Below are 18,858 nucleotides of genomic sequence, written 5' to 3'. Positions count from 1 at the left end.
AGCTGCGCGCAGTACACATGGTACATGTAGTATAATTATTATCTAGCTCACACCGCAAATAACTGGTGGTGGTCAGCAGTGTGGCTGCTGGCTGGGGAAGTGCATCTCTCACTCTCTTGATGTCATGACATGAAATGAGCAGTCTGCGCGATAGCGCGCTGGGCCAGTCTGCCATGCGCCGGCTCAGGTCCTGGATGTAGTGCATGCTCAGGTCAGGAGTCAGGAGTAGAGCTGGAGTACGAGTGTCATAAAACGCTCGCTGCATGCAGGCTTGCAGCCGCCATGCCAGTTACACTTACAGGCAGTGACAGACTACACTGAGTCAGTACAGTCGGTTGTCTACACTCTCTCTACACTACAGTCTACAGTCAGTACACAGTCGGAGCTGAGTGAGCTGCACTGACTGCACTGCTAGCTGACTAGTCGACTGTGCCTGTACTGTAGCTTTTTGGCAGATTTTCGTGAATGTTGTCGCTGGACTGGAGCTTTGGTCACATTTGGTGTCTGCGTTGGCCAATGGCTGTGTTGGTAGTGTTGTAGCCGTAGCCCAGTGTGGCTTCTACTTAGTTCTAGATGTCCTCTCTGATTTCACTCTTTTCAGCGTCTGGATAACAAACTGCTTTTCCAATGTTGTCCCGAAACCGATCTCTCCCTGGCCTGCACTGAGCGTTGCGGGCGCGTAGGTTCACGGACGGTGCGCTGCTGACCCAGCGCACGGCCGTCGACGCTTCCCCGTGCCTTGTCGACGCAGCTCACTTGCTCTGTTCGTCAGCGACGGAGCTACCGTTGGCCGTTGGGTGGCTCGAGCTAGTCATCTCTCTCCTCGGCGGCCTTCAGGATGTCTTCCTCGTCGAGCATTCAAACGGCCGATGTTGTCTACAAACATCTGGAGAGCAATGAGGATCTCGCGCTCATCCTGAGGGTCATGGAGGGTGGCACTGGGATGACCAAGTTCTGGCCCCGGCGAAGACCGGAGCGCAGATCCTTCTATTTGCGGGTAGAGACGTTCGAGATAGCTTGGTATCCTGCTGGCAGAGTGGGAAGAAACGCTACTCCGGAGGGGACAGGTAAAGGTGGCGGCCGCGTACCCTGTAGTTAGATTTTCTACACGGCTGATAAGCGTACTACAGCGCTGTGTTGCTGTAGCTATTGTTGTCTGGGTTCACGGCCTGGCGTGAACACTTCCAGAGCTCACAGAACAGCACGTCTTCTACTACGTCTTGCTGGCTGTATGCAGTACTGTTTTGTTTCAGTGAATTCAGTTTTGATTTCACTTGTGCTGTTGTGGGTAGGGCTTTGTGGATTGAGGTAGAGAACGCGTCTGCGCATTTGCACTAGTGGGTGAGATCGGGACACCATGATATTGTTGGCAAGGTTGCTGCTATTGTGTTCCCGGGATGAGTCCATTTTCACCTGGGATATGTTATTTGGAATGCGACCAGACTCCATAGCGAACAGGACAATGACAAAACCTGGAGGTGTTCGTGGCCAGCCCGGCAAAATAGGGTCCGAGGCCTCTCATCAGTGCACTACTAAGTACTTGTATTTCCTGAAATGGAAAATTTCCGCTTGTGTTCGATTTTTGAGGAAAGGAAATGTTTGCTTGTGTGAACTTTTCTCGCTTCTCTCGTCTCTGCAGTCGACATCAGGGAAATCCAGGAGATTCGGAAAGGCCGCCAGAGCAAAGACTTTGAGCGTTACCCGGACGATGCACGTCGTTGCGATGAAGCTGCCTGTTTCGTGATTCTCTACGGCACCGAATTTCGCCTGAAGACGCTCAGTTTGGTTGGTAAGTACTTGTGTACAGACAGTGCCTACTACTAGTCTACGGTGGCTGTAAACTGTGAACACTTCACTTGTGCGATGGCAGGCACATAGTGCGTCGGTAACGGCGCGATGGGCGCGCTATTGTTTACGAACGTGTGACTTCTGCTGTTGATCCTTATCACTTTGTTGGTTTGAAAATGGGACTGTGAAGTAGTTTATGCACGCTTTCCGGTATCCAGTCACGCTTCAGCATGCCACGGTGGAAGAAGAGGAGAGAGAAAACTGTTGACAGTGTCCGTAATTATTTTATTGGACAGTGTGACATGAGTGTGAAGATTTCAAGAGCGCTACATGTAGTGGTTTGGGGGTTCAGCCTAGCCTAGGTTATGATGATGAGTAATCTATTGTGTTTGCAGTGAAGGTAGTGGTGCTCCACCAGTGCACTTGAATCATCAGATGGTGTTGCAGGGGGTTGGTCTGGGGTGGCAATTCGGCTGTGCAGGAAAAGAAATTGCAAAATTAATAATGTAATTCGGCAGCATGTTGTTCTTGGAGTGCAGTTTGTTTTGCTCCACACAGTACACAGTAGCGCCGCTGCACAAGGTTTTGTTCAACAGCACAACATTATTATCGTGTTGACACAAGTCTTTTCCAGCAACACTGTGTATAGTGATGGACACGGAACTTCAGTGAACGTAAAGAGAAAGTTGAGACAGACTTAGGGTAGTGTGGAGATGTGTGTTTGCTTTGTGCGTGTGTGTGTTTCTATTTGCGTACATGTGGGAGGGACGGGGGGGGGGGGGGTGTACGTGCATGTACATGGCGTGTGTCTGTGTGTGTCTGTGTGTGCGCGTTTAGGTGTGTGTGTGTGGGGGGGGGGGGGGGCTGCTTTTACACAACCTATCACTAAGTAGTCAGCATTCAACAGTGATTTTGTACATGGTAACTTCCTCGTTAGTTGGTCCTGTACCCTGTTGGCTGCTGGAAAGGCTGCACCAGAGACAAAGAGACCACACCGTGATTTTATAACACATTGCCCATCGCCACCTTATTTCGTGATGTGCAATTGTGCAACCGTCTGCCACTTTGAACTCCATACTCAACAACGTATAGTGATTTCCTGCTAAGGCAGTGGTAGACATGTATCACCATGACAATGTGTTGTAGTAGTAATAATAGCCGCATGCCGTGTGCTGTACGTGTGTGCTTTGTTGCTCTGCACGCTCTATCATGTGACAGCGTTTGGTCGTGATGAGCGTGACAACTGGGTGCGCGGACTGTCCCATCTGAAGGCCACCAAGCGCTACTTCAGCTACCCGATTCTAACGAAACGGTCAGTGATGTTTTCTTCTCAGGTCCACGTGCTCCTCACTGGAGGCTATTCGATCATGCCATCCATGGGGTTTGGTGACTACTAGCATGCCATCCATGGGGTTTGGTGACTACTAGCATGCCATCCATGGGGTTTGGTGACTACTAGCATGCCGTTCATTGGGGTGGTTTGTGTAGACTAGGAGCATGTGCATTGGTCTGCTCATCATCATCATCATCATCATCATCATCATCATCATCATCATCATCATCATACGACCAAGCCGCTTTTACGGGCAACAATATTATGAATATGAAACGCAAGGTATTGTAAGAGCAATTTTCTGAAAATAATGTTAAAACACGAAATATAAAAATGCATTATCACACCGTAGCCACTTTTATGGGCAAATTCCAATACAAGGCAATAGGAAAACGAGGATGAAGTTAACCTTTTAACCCAAAGAAAAGACAAAAGATGTCAATCATCATCATCATCATCATCATCATCATCATCATCATCATCTGCGTTACTGAAAAAATTGTAATAGTAAAATAAAAATAATAGAATAATAAACGGCATTATGTGCAGCTGTGTAAGCAGTAGATGCACAGTCTGCTGCTCATTGCAAAAACATACCGGCGATGATCTAGTTCGCGTAGCCTATGGAGTGGTTTCACATCTATCTCATGACCAGCCTGGTCATACAGTAAAACCTTGTTTAATTTAAGCGACCACCCCACGTTGCAAGCAAAAACGGTCGTTAAAGCCAGGTGGTCTTTAGAACCAGGTCCCATACATTCGTTCTGCATATCGGATCGTGTACGTAGATGTGCATAATTGTACTTCCATGTACTCATATTGACAGGTGTGGAGCATAGAATGTTTTCATGCAAACACAGTACACCTCCCTCAAGTGCATACAGTGCATCCTGCACTGTCACTTGTCACTTCTGTTGACTGCATGCACTTGCTTCAGTCTTTCAGAGCGCACTTCAACCCTGCTGCAGTCAGCCCTGCCAGCCAAGATGGCAGTTTTGGCTAGTTTTGGTCGCTATGTGCAGGTCCAGTATGGCACGTGGTACAGTAAAAGTCGGCCGCTGGTCTCGCAAGGCAGGTGGCCATTGTATCCGGTGCAGTTTCTATGTAAACCTGTCCGTGCATGGAAAAGCGGTCATCAAAAGCAGGTGGTCGCTAAAACCAGGTTTTACTGTATTGCAACTCCAGTCAACCCTTGCATCTATGGGTCACATGATGTCGGCCATGTTGCTTCCCGGGGACTATTCACATGCCATGATCGCTTTCTACACAAATTTCAGGCGCGTGACAAAAGACGTGAAACCACTCTATGCGCTGCTGTTGCTGATAGTGGCAATGGTACCGCCGCTGATCCTACTGACACTGTGTATTGGTGGATCTGGCAGTGGTGCTGGTGCTGGCGGTGATGCTGGAGATTATAGTGACGATGCCCTTTATCCTGCATGCACTCGTACTTGCGCTGGGTTTTCTGGCGGTGGATTTGCAGCTAGGGCGCATTTTGACGTGGAGACTGACCAAACGGACCAGTGCTTGCACATGGCAGTGCGATATGCAGTCGCCTTTTTAACACCTCTTTTTTTCACGATGAAGTCATAGGTGGTTATGGTAACGATGGTGTTCGACTTTGTCAGCCTCCTCTGCTGCTACAGGCCTGCAGTGTTGCACGGCCTTTACAGCGTGTTTGTTGGCAATTTGTAAGGATTGACCACTTTTTAGCTTCTCTCTCCGGCGGATAGCTTTGGAAGCAAAGGCTTCAAATCAAGCGCTTCTCAATGCTTCAAGTGCTACCAATTCAATTCAGGCGAATTTTAAGTCATTATTTTAGCTGGAAACTGACTATCCGCCCTGTACATGCATTCATGTGGCTGGCTTTAGCCAAGTGTGATGGTCAGCCACTTAGCATGTTGACAGGTAACACGGGTGGTGGGTGAGAAGTAGGATGGTTTCGATTGTTCTTTTGTCAGTAGCCCAAGATCTATCCCATGCAGGTCCTAACAGGAAAGATCCCACGCAGGGTGGCCTGGCCTGGGAACAGACTCTGAGTCATGGCTTGATTACTCAGTGCACCCAACACACAAAGAACTGTTTCCTCCTTTGTAGACGACTCAGCACGGAACAGAAATATGAGCCGAGACCTAGTAGAGCAATTAAAAACACAAATTCCCAAAGCCACAGTGTGATTCACGCCCATATATAGTTTCCATACCCACATATGGCGTCATGCTTTCACAGTCGCCACATGCACGATCAAAGCCTACACGGGCGGGAGATGGAACATCAATCTGTTTTGTATTCAGTTTACTCTAACTAATACGAGGGGCGGTTCCACTGCTCTTGAAAGGTATCCCGCCGAAAGAAAAAACTTCCAACCTTCGGCGTATGTCCGCCATAGGCCATCTGTTTGATCTTTGTGTGTTTGTTGGTTTGTCGGTCTGTCTATCATGTACGCGCACAGGTGGCTGTTGAAGGAATTTCGAAACCTTGACCGTGGTAATGCAGGAAAGTAAGTAATGCATCGCCAAAGCAAGACAATAACAACAACAACAACAACAACAACAACAACAACAACAACAACAACAACAACAAGAACCACAACAACAACAACAACAACAATAACAACAGCAACAACAACAACAACAACAACAATAACAACAACAGCAACAGCAACAAAGGAGCAGGACGGCAGTGGGAAGAACATCTGTGTACCAAACCATATCTTGTCTGTATTCTCTAACTGCAGTGTCGGTCTCACGGAGTTCAAGAAGTTTTTGCAGCATGCCAACTGCAAGATGCCGAACACGAAAGCCAGGACTGCGTTTCAGGTACTCTTCCGTATTTCGTGTACGATTAGTGGACAGCGTACTTGCAGCTTTTGCTCAACGTGTGTATGGATATGCAGATTTCCTGTACAAGACAGCCATTAGTGAGAAGGAGATTTTGTTTGTGTTGGTATTGTGCTTGCCTGCAGGATGTGGACGTTTCGAAGAACGGCTACATCAACTATGATCAATTCCGAAGTGTCTACCAGGGCATAGTAGTAGCCCCGCTGGTATGTGTGGGCCAACAGTGCCAGTCTTGTTGTATTGGACGCCTTATATGCTTGTAGTTGTCACTCTTTTCTCCCTCTGTCTCTCTGTAGTAGCTGGCCCTCGGAGACAATTTCACACACTCAAACACATGGGGTAGTGGTCTACCAGAGCAATCACACTCACGATGAATACTGTTGTGCCCTGCATGTGTGTTGTTGTGATTGCATCATGCTGTTTCCCCTTGGCGACATGTGTGTTTGTGTGTGTGTCTCCGTCTGTCTGTATGCATGTGTGTGTGTGTGTCTGTGTGTCTGTGTGTCTGCGTGTGTGTGTGTGAATATATATGTGATCTGCCTCTGTCCAAGCAATGATGTTCCTGGTGTTCTGTTGCACTTGCCCTGCAGCTTCAGGATGTCCAGATCCGTTTGTCCCAGTACCTTCAGGACGAGGGTGGCACGCCGTAAGTCCGCGCTAGTCACTAGTGCATCTCTTTACAAGCCACCAGTGCGTGTGTGCAGTTGGTAAATAAGGCGGCGTTGATTCGTGTCTGTTTGCCACGTTTTCAAATGCGTTGCACATCATGTTGATATGTGTCCTGCGGCTGAGCATACCTATGTGTGTACCGTGCAGACATCATTCTCATTCAGGGGTCTGGGAATGTGTGGGCGCAAATCCTAGTACGTTACTCTTCTACTGTTGTTGATTCACACACATAAACTGTTTGCGCATAATCTGTGACGATCTTCAGGCTTTTTGCTGGAGAGCTTCAGTATGCAGAAAAACAATATCAAGGGCATGTGCCGCACGCGTAGGCTAGACCGAGTATCGTTATTGTGTATGCACAGACAGGCTTGCCGCCGCAAGCTTTCATGCTGTTCTCCATTGCTACGCCATTCTTCGCCGAGAGCGTGATCACAGCTAGCTGCCTGTTTGCAATGCTCGTCCACTGCGCGCGCGCGTCGTGCGTGCTTGTGGACCACGAATGTTTTTGGGCGGGGCGAGGCAGACTCCGTTAGTCTCACGCCCAATGCTATGCATCGGTATGGGCTGGCATGGAGTGTTTTAGGTACTAGTATTGTCAACCCCTTTACTGCAGCCTTCCCATGGTGCATGCACATGCTGGTTTGTATTCGTGGGTCCCCATGGTGCATGGGCCACGCGTACTCATCCGGCGGATATGTGTGTGAATAATAATAATAATAATAATAATAATTCAAACAGTAGTTTGGAGGCGGTGGGAAAAACAGTTTCGTAATACGTATTCGCATGCAACGACGCAAATCCACACAATTCAGTAGACACTTTTTCTATCAAACGTTTTCTTTCCCTTCTCTTCAGGATAGTACAGGGAATGTTGGAAATTAGAAAAACACATAACTATATAGAGAATGAAAGAAAGAAAAAGTCAACACTTCAACATAGGTGTTAAAAATGATTAAAGTGTTAAAAACTCAAAAACAAACAGCTGCAAGTTGTAGACAAACACGTTGAACACATCAGGGAACACTTGTCACACTTTCACGAGGTGTCCTGTACTATCCTGAAGAGAAGGGAAAGAAAACGTTTGATAGAAAAAGTGTCTACTGAATTGTGTGGATTTGCGTCGTTGCATGCGAATACGTATTACGAAAATAATAATAATAATATGTACATGTACACACTATGTTTGTCGGCTCGTCTCGCCTGCGATTCTGTAGGCTGTTCATTGTCCATTTCCGTGCGTCCTTGACTTCTTGCACATTATTGTTTGTGTTGGTATTGGTTGTGGCGCACGCACGCGCGCGCGTGTGTGTGTGCATGTGTGTGCGTGTGCATGTGTGTGTGTGTGTGTGTGTGTGTGTGTGTGTGTGTTTGCGTTTGTTGCGGTGCTTTGACACAGGCAAATGACACGGTCTAGTTTTCAACGGTTCCTTCAAAATGAGCAGGCCGTAAGTTCCGCGACACTTCCTGGCCTTGCTCATCCTAATGCATAGAATCTACGCAGTTTTCTCAGTGTGTGTGTGTGTGTGTGTGTGTGTGTGTGTGTGTGTGTGTGTGTGTGTGTGTGTGTGTGTGTATGTGTGTGTGTATGTGTGTGTGCGGGCGCATGTGTGTGCATAATGTTATGTGTGAGTGTGTGTGGACATGCATGATTGCATCCGTGCGTGCACACTAGAAAAAACTAGTATGCATGTGTGTGTGTGTGTGTGTGTGTGTGTGTGTGTGTGTGTGTGTGTGTGTGTGTGTGTGTGTGTCCCATATGGTGCAGTGGTATGTGCAGCGATTTCCAATCGATAGATTGCGGGTTCGATTCCCGACGATTATGGTCACACACGTCTTTCTTCTCTTTCTCAGATTCTTCCTGACTTTTCTTTCATTCTCCTGGGTGGTTACCAACAGCCAGTGCATGCCGGAGTATGTGGTGTGATGTGTGTGCGGGGAAAATAAAAGGAATGAAAAGACCAAAAATAGGGATTCACTGGCCAGAAAATGTCACTCCAAATAGCTGTATGGTGTAGACCAGGCTGAATAGTGACGGTCAATTCTTCAGCCTTGCAAGCTGTTGAATGGTGTAATCCCAGCACAAGTTGCTATGGCTTCTGCCGTAGCATTGCTATCATCGCCTCCGGCGATGGGCGTCAAAGGTCAAGGTCAAGGTGTGTGTGTGTACGTGTACGTGTCAATGTACATGTGCGGGCATGCATGCGTGCATTCTGGCTCTATCTTGTTCCGGGTAGGATCCGTACGCGCATAGCAGTATCTACATTCGCGACATGATGCGCGAATACTGGAACGACAACCCTCCGCAGGACGCCTTTCTCACTCTACCTGAGGTTAGTTGCGTGTGCGGGTGCTATGTTCTGTCTGTTAGCCTGTCAGGAGTCCAGGGTGCTATGCTGGTCTGTAGCGTTGTGTAGAGGGTGGTGGGAGGGTGTATGTATGTTTTGTTGTGTTATGGGGGGGGGGGGGGGAGGAGGAGGAGCAATCGGGAAGTTTGATAAAAAAAGTCCGTGCCTGCAGAGCGTCAGCTTCACGCAGGTCCACCTCCATCTGTGAAACAGGATGCGTAGGAAGCGTCATGAACGGCTTGAATGCAATAACAGGCCTTGGCGAGCATGGTGTCTAGGCAGTGTGATGTACACAGTGTGACCATGTGTTGCTATCGGATGATCGGACTTGAACAGAACAAGTGACGCGTTGCCGATTCTACGTTGTGTTTAGTATGAATTAACCAACGTCCAAGAGAGAAAGCTAAGCTTGCAGTGAGTGTTCACAGCTTATATGGAACGTGCATAGTTTGCAGAGCATGTACACGGCTTATATGGAACGTGCATAGCTTGCAGAGCATGTACACGGCTTATATGGAACGTGCATAGCTTGCAGAGCATGTACACAGCTTATATGGAACGTGCATAGCTTGCAGAGCATGTACCCGGCTTATATGGAACGTGCATAGCTTGCAGAGCATGTACACAGCTTATATGGAACGTGCATAGCTCGCAGTATGTGTTCACATGCATAGCTTGCAGAGCATGTACACAGCTTTGCCCGCACAGTAGTACCTTCGGTGTACAGTAGACTAGACATAGCAAGGGTAGTATACAAACACACCCGCGCTCTGCAGCAACCGTGACACTGGGCCGGCATCGCTGTGATTGTCAAGTGTGACTCGCAGTTGATGACGGTCTTTCTACGCAGCTTTGGTGTCCACATGATGCCATCATTGTATGCTCCACAGTCAGTGGGGTAGCTGCCTCGGGTAACTGTTAACTTTTCCTGCATGGTGGCCGGCTATTGAAGGACCACCCCAAGATGCTTGCGCCGTTTCCAACCGGTAGATCGCCTTTCTTCGTTTAGAACTTGTGAATTCAGCGCGCCTGCTGAGGACAGCGTCCAAGATATCAGGGTCCAGCTCTCAAACCCGGACCCGAATAGTACACATGTTCACACCAGCGATATACAGTAAAGAGTTCACCTGAACAAGCTGTGGTTGTGAATTGAGCTCAGAGGCAAGCCAGTGCCTCGAGAAGCACTTGCTCCATTTCCCCCCAAGCGTCCGCTGATTTGGCGACCCAAGACATAGCCAGCAATCGCATGTCATCACGTACATTGAAAATCAACATAATTTTGCAAATCGACCTTTTTTTCAGGATCACTTTTCAACGAGGACGAAGCAAAGTCAGCCAAACGAAGCCTAGAGGAAGAAAATCACCCTCTCCACTTCACCATCACGATACTGACATAGATACGAGATGAAACCACTAAAAAATCCACAAGAAAACTGTACGGCCGTCATCGCGCTGACTTTGGTCTGAAAATTTCTATCACGATCAAAAATGTACGAGGAGCACTCAAAAATAAGCAACAGACATACCTTTATCGCTCTCTACTCCTTTTTCAAGGCACAAAAGTCAACTCTCCACTTTCAAGCAAGGAACCAGACATACCAGTGGTCCTTTTTAGCTGCTCCACGAGCGCAGGAAATGTTCACCAAGGGGCGCAGAGCAGCATCCATTCCAGAAAAAGAGCTAAAATACGAGTGAGACTGCATGCCTGAGTACATCAGTACATGTATGAGTACATGCAGAAAATAGTCAATTTCAGCGTTTCTGCTCCAAACAGCAACTAGCTTCGACTAGAAACAAAGATTACACCAAAGGATCAAACAACAACCATTTTCTGCAGTTTTTTTGCAGATGGCTTCCTTGTGCTTGGCCCAGCACGCCAAAAATCACACCTCGGAGGAGTACAAAAATTACAACTCTCAGATGTCCTCGATTGCTGGCCATGAGGCCGGAGGAGCAACCTGTGTCGGAGGGACAATGGACTTCACTTCTGGTGGTACCAGAGGAGACACTGGTGGGAGTGAAAGTCGAGGGCTAACAGCGGAGGAAGAGCAGAGTCTGCAGATAAACCATGACCGGAGTTCGAGACTGTTGCTAATGAGGACTGAGAGACTTAGGCTCCAGATGAGCTAGCAATAGAAGCAATGAGCAAGCTACTACTCCTTTTGAACAAAACAGCGAAGTACTAGTTGTGGGAGTCGGGGACCCATGGGGTGTTGGGATCGTCTGTTGCTATCCTGTACGTGCTGAGTGAAATCCCAGCTCAGCCACCAAGTAGTTCAATGTACTTGCTCCACGAGTCTTACGTATAAAGTAGTGGTGAAACGAATATTCGAATATTCGAACATTCGTTCGATTGGTCACATTCGAATATTCTTCAAGTCGCATTCGAGTATTCGTGACGTCACTTCGAATGCAGTGCATGTACATACGTGCACGCCAAACACAGTACAGTGCAGTGCGTACAGCCTGCCTGTGACTTTGTACTGCATGTTTGCACATGTATGTGCATACTGGACTGCCAATGTAGCAAACAGCATGTATAAACTTCGAAGTAGCCTTATGTGGCAGTGCATTTTATGTGGCACTACCGTTTGTCATACCTAATAACAATGACAACATCCATCAAATGACTGAGAGGTAGGCTTGTCCACAAAAATGTTTTCAATTATTTTTGAATTTTGGTTGGATTTTCGCACTTTGAATTTTTTTGGAATTTTGGCCCCATCAGGATTGAATTTTGGCCGTTTTTGGAGAACGACAGTGATGCCACATCAGGAGAGTACATGTGCTGCTCAATATAATAACCAAGTTTGACATGTGAAAACAGTACTTTCAAATACACACACCTTTGACCTTTGACATTTTGACACCCATCCCCGAATTTGGAAGCACACAGACACACATGATAAGCAGTTTGTGGATTTTTTTGTTTTTTTGGAACTATTGGGTACGAGTACTGTAAAAACCATGGCAACGGATCGAATTTTTCTGCATTTTGGGGGATTTTTTGAATTTTCTTAAAACATTTTGACTGTTTTTTCGCTTTTTGAATTTCAATTTTGGACAAAATAATTCGCATGATGTGGCCACCCTTACTGAGAGGAGGTCATGTGATGTCATCTGTGTTACCAAAAGAATATTCGTTCGTTCGTTCGTTCGTTCGTTAAGTGACAGAAATATTCGACTACTAGGTTTTGACATTCGTTTCACCACTAGTATAAAGAGCACACCAAACTATCAACTGTTCCGTGATGGTAATGTTGTGAGGCAAAGAACCCTTTACCGCCTCAGTGCTGCTGCCAGATTACGAAAAAATGTAGCAAAAGAAACATGATACAGCAGACTTTTCCCGTTTGTGTCTTTCCCTCAAACCAGTGAATAGAGCAGAACAGTAGCACTTGCTCTTTATCGGGATCTATTGAAGTGCTGGAGTGTACGGTTGAATGCAGGGCACATCTAGATAAGACATGAATCAGTACACGGGGGGCCAAGCACAGAGGGTGCACATCTTCCATATGCGTGTAAGAAAGGACATCGCTGCCATGTATGCTGGAGATACCGCCAATGCCACTTTCTGAAAATTCATAATGAGCTCATGAGCTATAGAGAGTATAATGATGCAGACCCGTCACCAGTCACCATAGGCATAACACCGGGCCGTAGGTTGAGGTGCACTTTATGTCGAAAATAGCAATTCTCACATTCTATTGTTCTTCACTATAAAGCCCAGTGGTGTCACGGGTGGTGATCTCTGCATCTTTTATACTCTCTGTGTTCCTCTGGTATAGTCTCCACGTCGATTATTTAAAACCATTAAGTTCTGGGGCACGTACTGGCACATTGCAACACGTCATGTTTGTGCCACAGTTCGAAATTCGCGATGAAATGATGTCAAAGGCGAAATCACGTGGCCAGAGCTCCTTCACAAAATGCAGAAAAGCTACCGTATTTTGTCTCGAGATAAGCACATGTACCCTACTTATCACCACTAATTTAATTATTTTGATCATCACCGACTTTTTTGGGTGAACTACTGGAGCGTAAAGTGCGACTTCTGCTCCGCAAAATACAGTAATTCCAGTTTTGCAGTTTTGACTTTTTACACGTACTTGCCTCCATGTCATAGTCAGCCATTGAAATCTTGCCTGTACAAATGAGCATACCTATAGATTTCGAGTGGAGTCATTCCTGGGTTTTTTTTGTTCTTTGCTTTCGTTTTTATGGATGTGTTGTTGTGCTGCAGCTTATCGACTTTCTCTTCTCGTCGCACAACGTGATCTATAATCCTGATCACATGAAGATTTATCAGGACATGAACAAACCGCTATCGCAATACTGGATTGCCTCTTCTCACAATACGTACGTCCACATACACACACACATACACACACAAACACACACACACACACACACACACACACATACATACTATCTCTCTCTCTCTCTCTCTCTCACACACACACACACACACACATACATACTATCTCTCTCTCTCTCTCTCTCTCTCTCTCTCTCTCTCTCTCTCTCTCTCTCTCTCTCTCTCTCTCTCTCTCTCTCTCTCTCTCTCACACACACACACACACACACACACACACCCTCTCGCCGCCAATGTCCCACGCTCTGCCTAAGATCTGGAGCTAACATTGCAGTCATTGCATGCAGCATGCCACTCTTATTATTCCAGCTGTGTAAACAATACACACCACTATGCCTCTGTCTAGGACACTGCACTTGTATACGCTAACTTTCCGATGTATGTACACCTTTCCAGTACTCTGCAGTACTGTCGGTCGCCGAAGAACTGAGAGTCAACCCCGTAGCGTAGACCGTTCTTATGTTCATGTACTGTGGTTGAGTCATCGTGTATACATTGGTATGCTGTGCTCAGTGAAATTCTAGGCTGTCGGCGCTCCGTTCTTTGGCATGCGACATTAGTGCATTCTCTTTGCACCACCATCTCTGCTCAGCCTTTCTATGTGTATCCATGGCAACTGTAACATCACTGCCGTGGCTGCCATTCACTACGTATAACCGTAACGGTTTTGTTCACATAATCACGGACGTGCACACTGTACTGTGCCTATGCCCGCTGTATTTGATCCGCACACTGTACGCGTACCTATGCCTCTATTTGTGTAGGTATCTGACTGGTGACCAGTTTCAATCGGAATCGTCGTGTGAAGCGTACGCACGCTGCCTGCGCATGGGCTGTCGCTGTATTGAACGTAAGCAAACCATGACTATGCACAGTACCACTACTACTAAAGCTCAGTTTCAGTGTTGACTACAACCTGTAAATCCTGAACACTGCTTGATCAGTACTTTGTGAATACTTTGGCAGGTTTCAAAAAAATAATGTACTATACTAGAGTGTAAGAATGGCAATAAACAGAATCAGCTGAAGCGTCATGCCACGAAGGTTTTATTGAGATGTCACGAACAAGTTCTAGAGAAAGTGGTGATGGACAAAGAGTGTGTAGAGTGTTTAGGTATTATGTTCGGGTGCCCCCCCCCCTTCCTTTCCCTCCCTCTCCATCTGCGGGTATGCAACTTGTCACCTTCTACAATAGCCAATGTTTGGACACTTGCTGTGACATGCTCTCTCGTGTCCCCTTTATTTTTATATCCATGTTTGTCCCTGTGCACAGTGGACACGTGGGACGGAACAGACGGCCAGCCGATCATCTATCACGGCCGTACGCTGACGTCGAAGATCCGCTTCAAGGACGTGGTGCGCACGATAAAGGAGCACGCGTTCTCCGCGTCGCAGTTCCCCATCTTCCTGTCCATCGAGGATCACTGCAGTATCAACCAGCAGAAGATCATGGCGTCGGTGTTCAGAGAAGAGTTTGGATGTGAGTACTGAATGCGGCGGCTAATCTCATAATGCACGGGCGTACGTCTACTGGTTCATGGCTGCATGTCCAGCGACCAGTAGCTCTGCGCATGTTGTTACTGAACCATACTGAGCAACTGTGATACGTATTTAAACTCCGTGGGCATGCCTCACCAGCACAGGCTTGCTTTGCAGCCCCTGCTCTCCCTGCTGTTTTGTTGCTGTATATTCTGTTGTCTTCTCCCTTTCTGACGAGTAGGCTGTGTACTTCGTTAAAAAACTTAGAAAAAACTCGGATGGATTTTAGTCCTTCCATACTATGGTACAGTGAGTACTAGTACTCGTTCTGGGGCCGCGCATAGTATAGATAGTTGGGATTGTTGCACACTAGCCTACGTCCCTTTAATATCGTGGCCGTCTGACTGCCCCTTGAGTGGCTCATTAGCACTAGGCATCTGCAATACCATGGCCGTCTGGCTGCCCCCCCCCCCCCCCCTTGACTTGGCTCATTAGCACTAGGCCTCTGCCACTCCACACTACTGGATGGTTTCATACGGAATTCCCGAGCCACGATATGCGGAGAGGCAGTGTGTGCCATGGCCGATTGTTCCACGTTTACCTCTATGGGTAGTTTTAAGTACAGTGCTCAGTATTGGTTGAATGGGTGCACACGCACGTGACTAGGTTTCAAGTGCAGTTTGAGTTGGTGAGCAGTCCAATTCTGCATTCTATTCTGAAGTTTCACGTCCTCGAGTTCTTACCAACCCTTCATAATTGGTAAGCAACAAGTTGTCTTTCTCTTTCCATTTTGAGGAGCTAAAACTTCTGCTAATGCAATGTGAAGTGACTAAGTCATCTACTGAAATGGGAGGAAGTGTTTGACCTGCCTGGCACATGATTGATGACTTTGCTGTGCTATTTCCTTGTTTTTTTTCACTGTGGTGGGCTTGGTGCTGCATGCCGCAGAAGAAGTCAAATACTTCTAAACTGTGCAATATGGCTGCCTGTGTTTCTCTACTTTCTATCCGCTGCTGTTAGCACTCCTTCTGACGCAGCCTATCAAGCACGACGCTGAAATGCTCCCGTCTCCAAACGAGCTCAAGCGCAAGATCATCATCAAGGTAGGAGGAGCACTCATTTGCAGCCAAAGGTTGCCTGTGAAAGTCACGAGTCATGAATGAGCCTCTTGATTCACCCGCTTGGATGTGTATTGCTCCGTGTGATTGATTTATCCACTTTGTCTGATTTCTATGAATGAATAGCAGTAGGCATGAGGGAACTCTGCACAAAAGATGCTTCACCTTCATATCGGACGATGGCCGCGAACACATGCTCAGTAACCGCACACGCTCTGCGATGGATTATTCAATCGTTCTTCATGCATGTTGTGATGTGGAAATATCGAACCTATGATGAGTGATACTGCTGTCAGGTGGTGGAACCTGTACAGAATCAATGCATGAACGATGCCTGCTACTGTACAGTGCCTCAGGTGATTGTATGCTCAGTAGTAGTAAGTTAGTAAGGTAGTTATGCCTGTTTACATCAAGCACTGAGCCAGAGGTGGGTTGCTTGTAGTTACTGTGCCGGCAGAACATTTCGTCGGTCAATAATTTCGTCCAGCTCCAAAGAAAGGGAGTTCGTCCGGTTGAAAATTTCGTCCATGGATAACAAGAGTGTACTGAAGAGCTGGACAAATCGACATTAGTCCGGCATTTAATTTAGTTCAAAAGCTCCTTGGACTAAGGCTGCAACCACACTAGGTACAAAATCACGTACAAACGGTATTACAGTAGAAATCGTCATGCCGACGCGTGCGAAATGCAAAATGCGCTTTGTAGGTTTTCAGCAACTGGCGCACCCCTGTAGAAAGCCACGTTTGTCGTTTTCGCGCTCCTTCTGCTGTGTACAACTTTGCTTTTGTACCGGGTCATCGTACATAGCATCAGCACCAGCATTGTTTTTGAATTTCCCGGTCTTTTCCAGCGCATGGCACACGCTTTGATACGACAACGTCACGTGCTGGTTGGTGAAAACGTCATCTATGCAGACCGAAAAGTGTAGTGTGGTTGAGTACCGACTTGTACTGAGATATGCATGAAAATGTGTACTGTGATTTTTACGTAGTGTGGTTGCGGCCTAAACAGACGAAATTAAATTCCAGACGAATATTTCTGCTTGTACAGTATTTCTGTTATCTGGCTGACTGTGTGTACTTTGTCGGTTGACTGTGCACGCACCTCTGCTCTCAGCACAAGAAGCTGCCACCGGGAAGCGACGAGGTGCAGTTCACACCGAAGGAGGAGGACACGGGTGAGGATCTGTCCAACTCGATCATGAACGGCTACCTGCTGATGGAGGACGCCTTGGACCAGGAGTGGGTACGGCACTACTTTGTGCTGACTTCAAGAAAGCTGTTGTACTCGGAAGCACAGGAGAAACAGGAAGAAGAGGAGGAGACACCGGACAAGCAGGAAGACGTGAGTCTTGGGGCACAACGCACGCAGGCAGGGCTGTACATGTACATGATAGATGCATGGTCATGCTCTTTGCTACAGTACTGTCGGACTTCAAAGAGCGGAGCGCCGACAGCCTAGGATTTCACTAAGCACAGCATACCAATGTATACACGATGACTCAACTGTGTATAGACTGCAGTACATGAAAAAAAGGAACGGTCTGGGCTACGAGGTGCATCCCCCCCCCCCCCCCCTAAAATGTTTGACCTAGGTTCAGCATGCACGTAATGACCATGAATGCCATGCACCAGCCATCCTACACATACGCGGCCGTGCCCCCCGCCCCCCAAAGGGGCACCAGCTACGCCCCTGAATGACCAGAGGCTTTTTTGACCAAGCATTGAAGTAGTGCAGGGCTGAACCTTCTACTTTGTCTCTGTGTGTTTCTACCTTCCCTGTTGGGCATGGCCACAGACTGATAAGGCGCAGGAACTTCATTATGGTGAGCCTTGGTTCCATAGTAAGCTGGCAGGAGGGCGGGTAGCCGCCGAGCGACTGCTGCAAGATTACAATGGGAAGGACGGCGCCTTCTTGGTGCGTGACAGCGATACGTTTGCTGGCGACTTCTCGCTCTCGTTTTGGTAAGCACTCTGCCCGGCCTCTGCCCGGCCATAGCTGGCTTTGAATGTACACTGGTCCTGCTTGCTATCAATACATGCTGCAGCTGGTGGATGTGATGTGAACATTTCACTTAACCTAAATCAAGGATGCGTTATGCGTTGTTTGGAAATTCTTTCTCCATAGGCTTCAACTTGGCATGTTTTCTGCACTATTGCTGTCACGCACAACGAGCCAAGTTTTTGTTTATGAATGAAGTAGTTTTCAAAGCCCCCTCGTTATTCGTTTTTACTTCCTGCGAATAATGCCATTCGTCGTGTGATTTCTGCTGTGTGTGTGTGTGTTTGTGTGTGTGTGTGTGTGTGTGTGTGCGTGTGTGCGTGTGTGTGTGTGCGTGTGTGCGTGTGTGTGTGTGTGTGTGTGCTCCACAGGCGGCAAAGCAGAGTGAACCACTGTCGTATCAAGTCTAAGATCGGCCAGGGCCGCACCAAGTACTATCTGACTGATCACATATCGTTTGACAATCTTTACAATCTGATCGAGCACTATCGACGAGCGCCGCTCAAGAGCTCAGATTTTGAGATGATTCTGACGGAGGCTGTGCCGCAGGTAGGCCCAATGCTAAAAGAATGCAACTTATTCGTGATTCCGTCCACCATGCGGCAACTGATTCGCAGTGCAGTAGAATGCAACTGATTCGCAATGCAGCTGATTCCAATAGAATGCAACCGATTCTGATACAAGCCAATGTGTGTGTGTGTGTGTGTGTGTGTGTGTGTGTGTGTCCATGTATGCGTATTTTCTGCTTATTGCAGCCAAAAGGACATGAACAGAAATCGTAAGTTCTGCCATGTCGACACTAAACATGTTATTATTACTGTGACGTACTTTGCTGGTCGAACTTTTAAATAGCCTTTGTGGATTTAATGGTGATTGCAGCAATGCTAGCGAGGTCAGGCGAAAATTAAAT

General features: G+C 47.3%; 1 protein-coding gene across 1 annotated transcript in view; it reads left to right on the top strand.

The window, feature by feature from the left end:
* Window positions 1–363: 363 nt before the first annotated feature.
* LOC135810170 (1-phosphatidylinositol 4,5-bisphosphate phosphodiesterase gamma-1-like) overlaps window positions 364–18,858 on the top strand; it is a 34,508-nt gene continuing 16,013 nt past the window's right edge. Inside the window, exons 1-17 of the mRNA XM_065323645.1 lie at window positions 364–1,067; window positions 1,640–1,789; window positions 3,007–3,100; window positions 5,574–5,621; window positions 5,859–5,940; window positions 6,087–6,167; window positions 6,552–6,607; window positions 8,027–8,075; window positions 8,865–8,960; window positions 13,219–13,334; window positions 14,115–14,200; window positions 14,624–14,830; window positions 15,850–15,932; window positions 17,064–17,291; window positions 17,745–17,911; window positions 18,320–18,497; window positions 18,704–18,726. Coding sequence (XP_065179717.1) covers window positions 839–1,067; window positions 1,640–1,789; window positions 3,007–3,100; window positions 5,574–5,621; window positions 5,859–5,940; window positions 6,087–6,167; window positions 6,552–6,607; window positions 8,027–8,075; window positions 8,865–8,960; window positions 13,219–13,334; window positions 14,115–14,200; window positions 14,624–14,830; window positions 15,850–15,932; window positions 17,064–17,291; window positions 17,745–17,911; window positions 18,320–18,497; window positions 18,704–18,726 — 1,973 coding nt within the window. The 5' untranslated portion in view covers window positions 364–838. The remainder of the gene's footprint in view (window positions 1,068–1,639; window positions 1,790–3,006; window positions 3,101–5,573; window positions 5,622–5,858; window positions 5,941–6,086; window positions 6,168–6,551; window positions 6,608–8,026; window positions 8,076–8,864; window positions 8,961–13,218; window positions 13,335–14,114; window positions 14,201–14,623; window positions 14,831–15,849; window positions 15,933–17,063; window positions 17,292–17,744; window positions 17,912–18,319; window positions 18,498–18,703; window positions 18,727–18,858) is intronic.

This window comes from Sycon ciliatum, chromosome 1 (genome assembly GCF_964019385.1).
Source record: "Sycon ciliatum chromosome 1, ocSycCili1.1, whole genome shotgun sequence".
Lineage (NCBI taxonomy): Eukaryota > Metazoa > Porifera > Calcarea > Leucosolenida > Sycettidae > Sycon > Sycon ciliatum.
The sequence above is the reverse complement of the archived record's forward strand: the minus strand, read 5'-3'. Positions and strand labels throughout refer to the sequence as shown.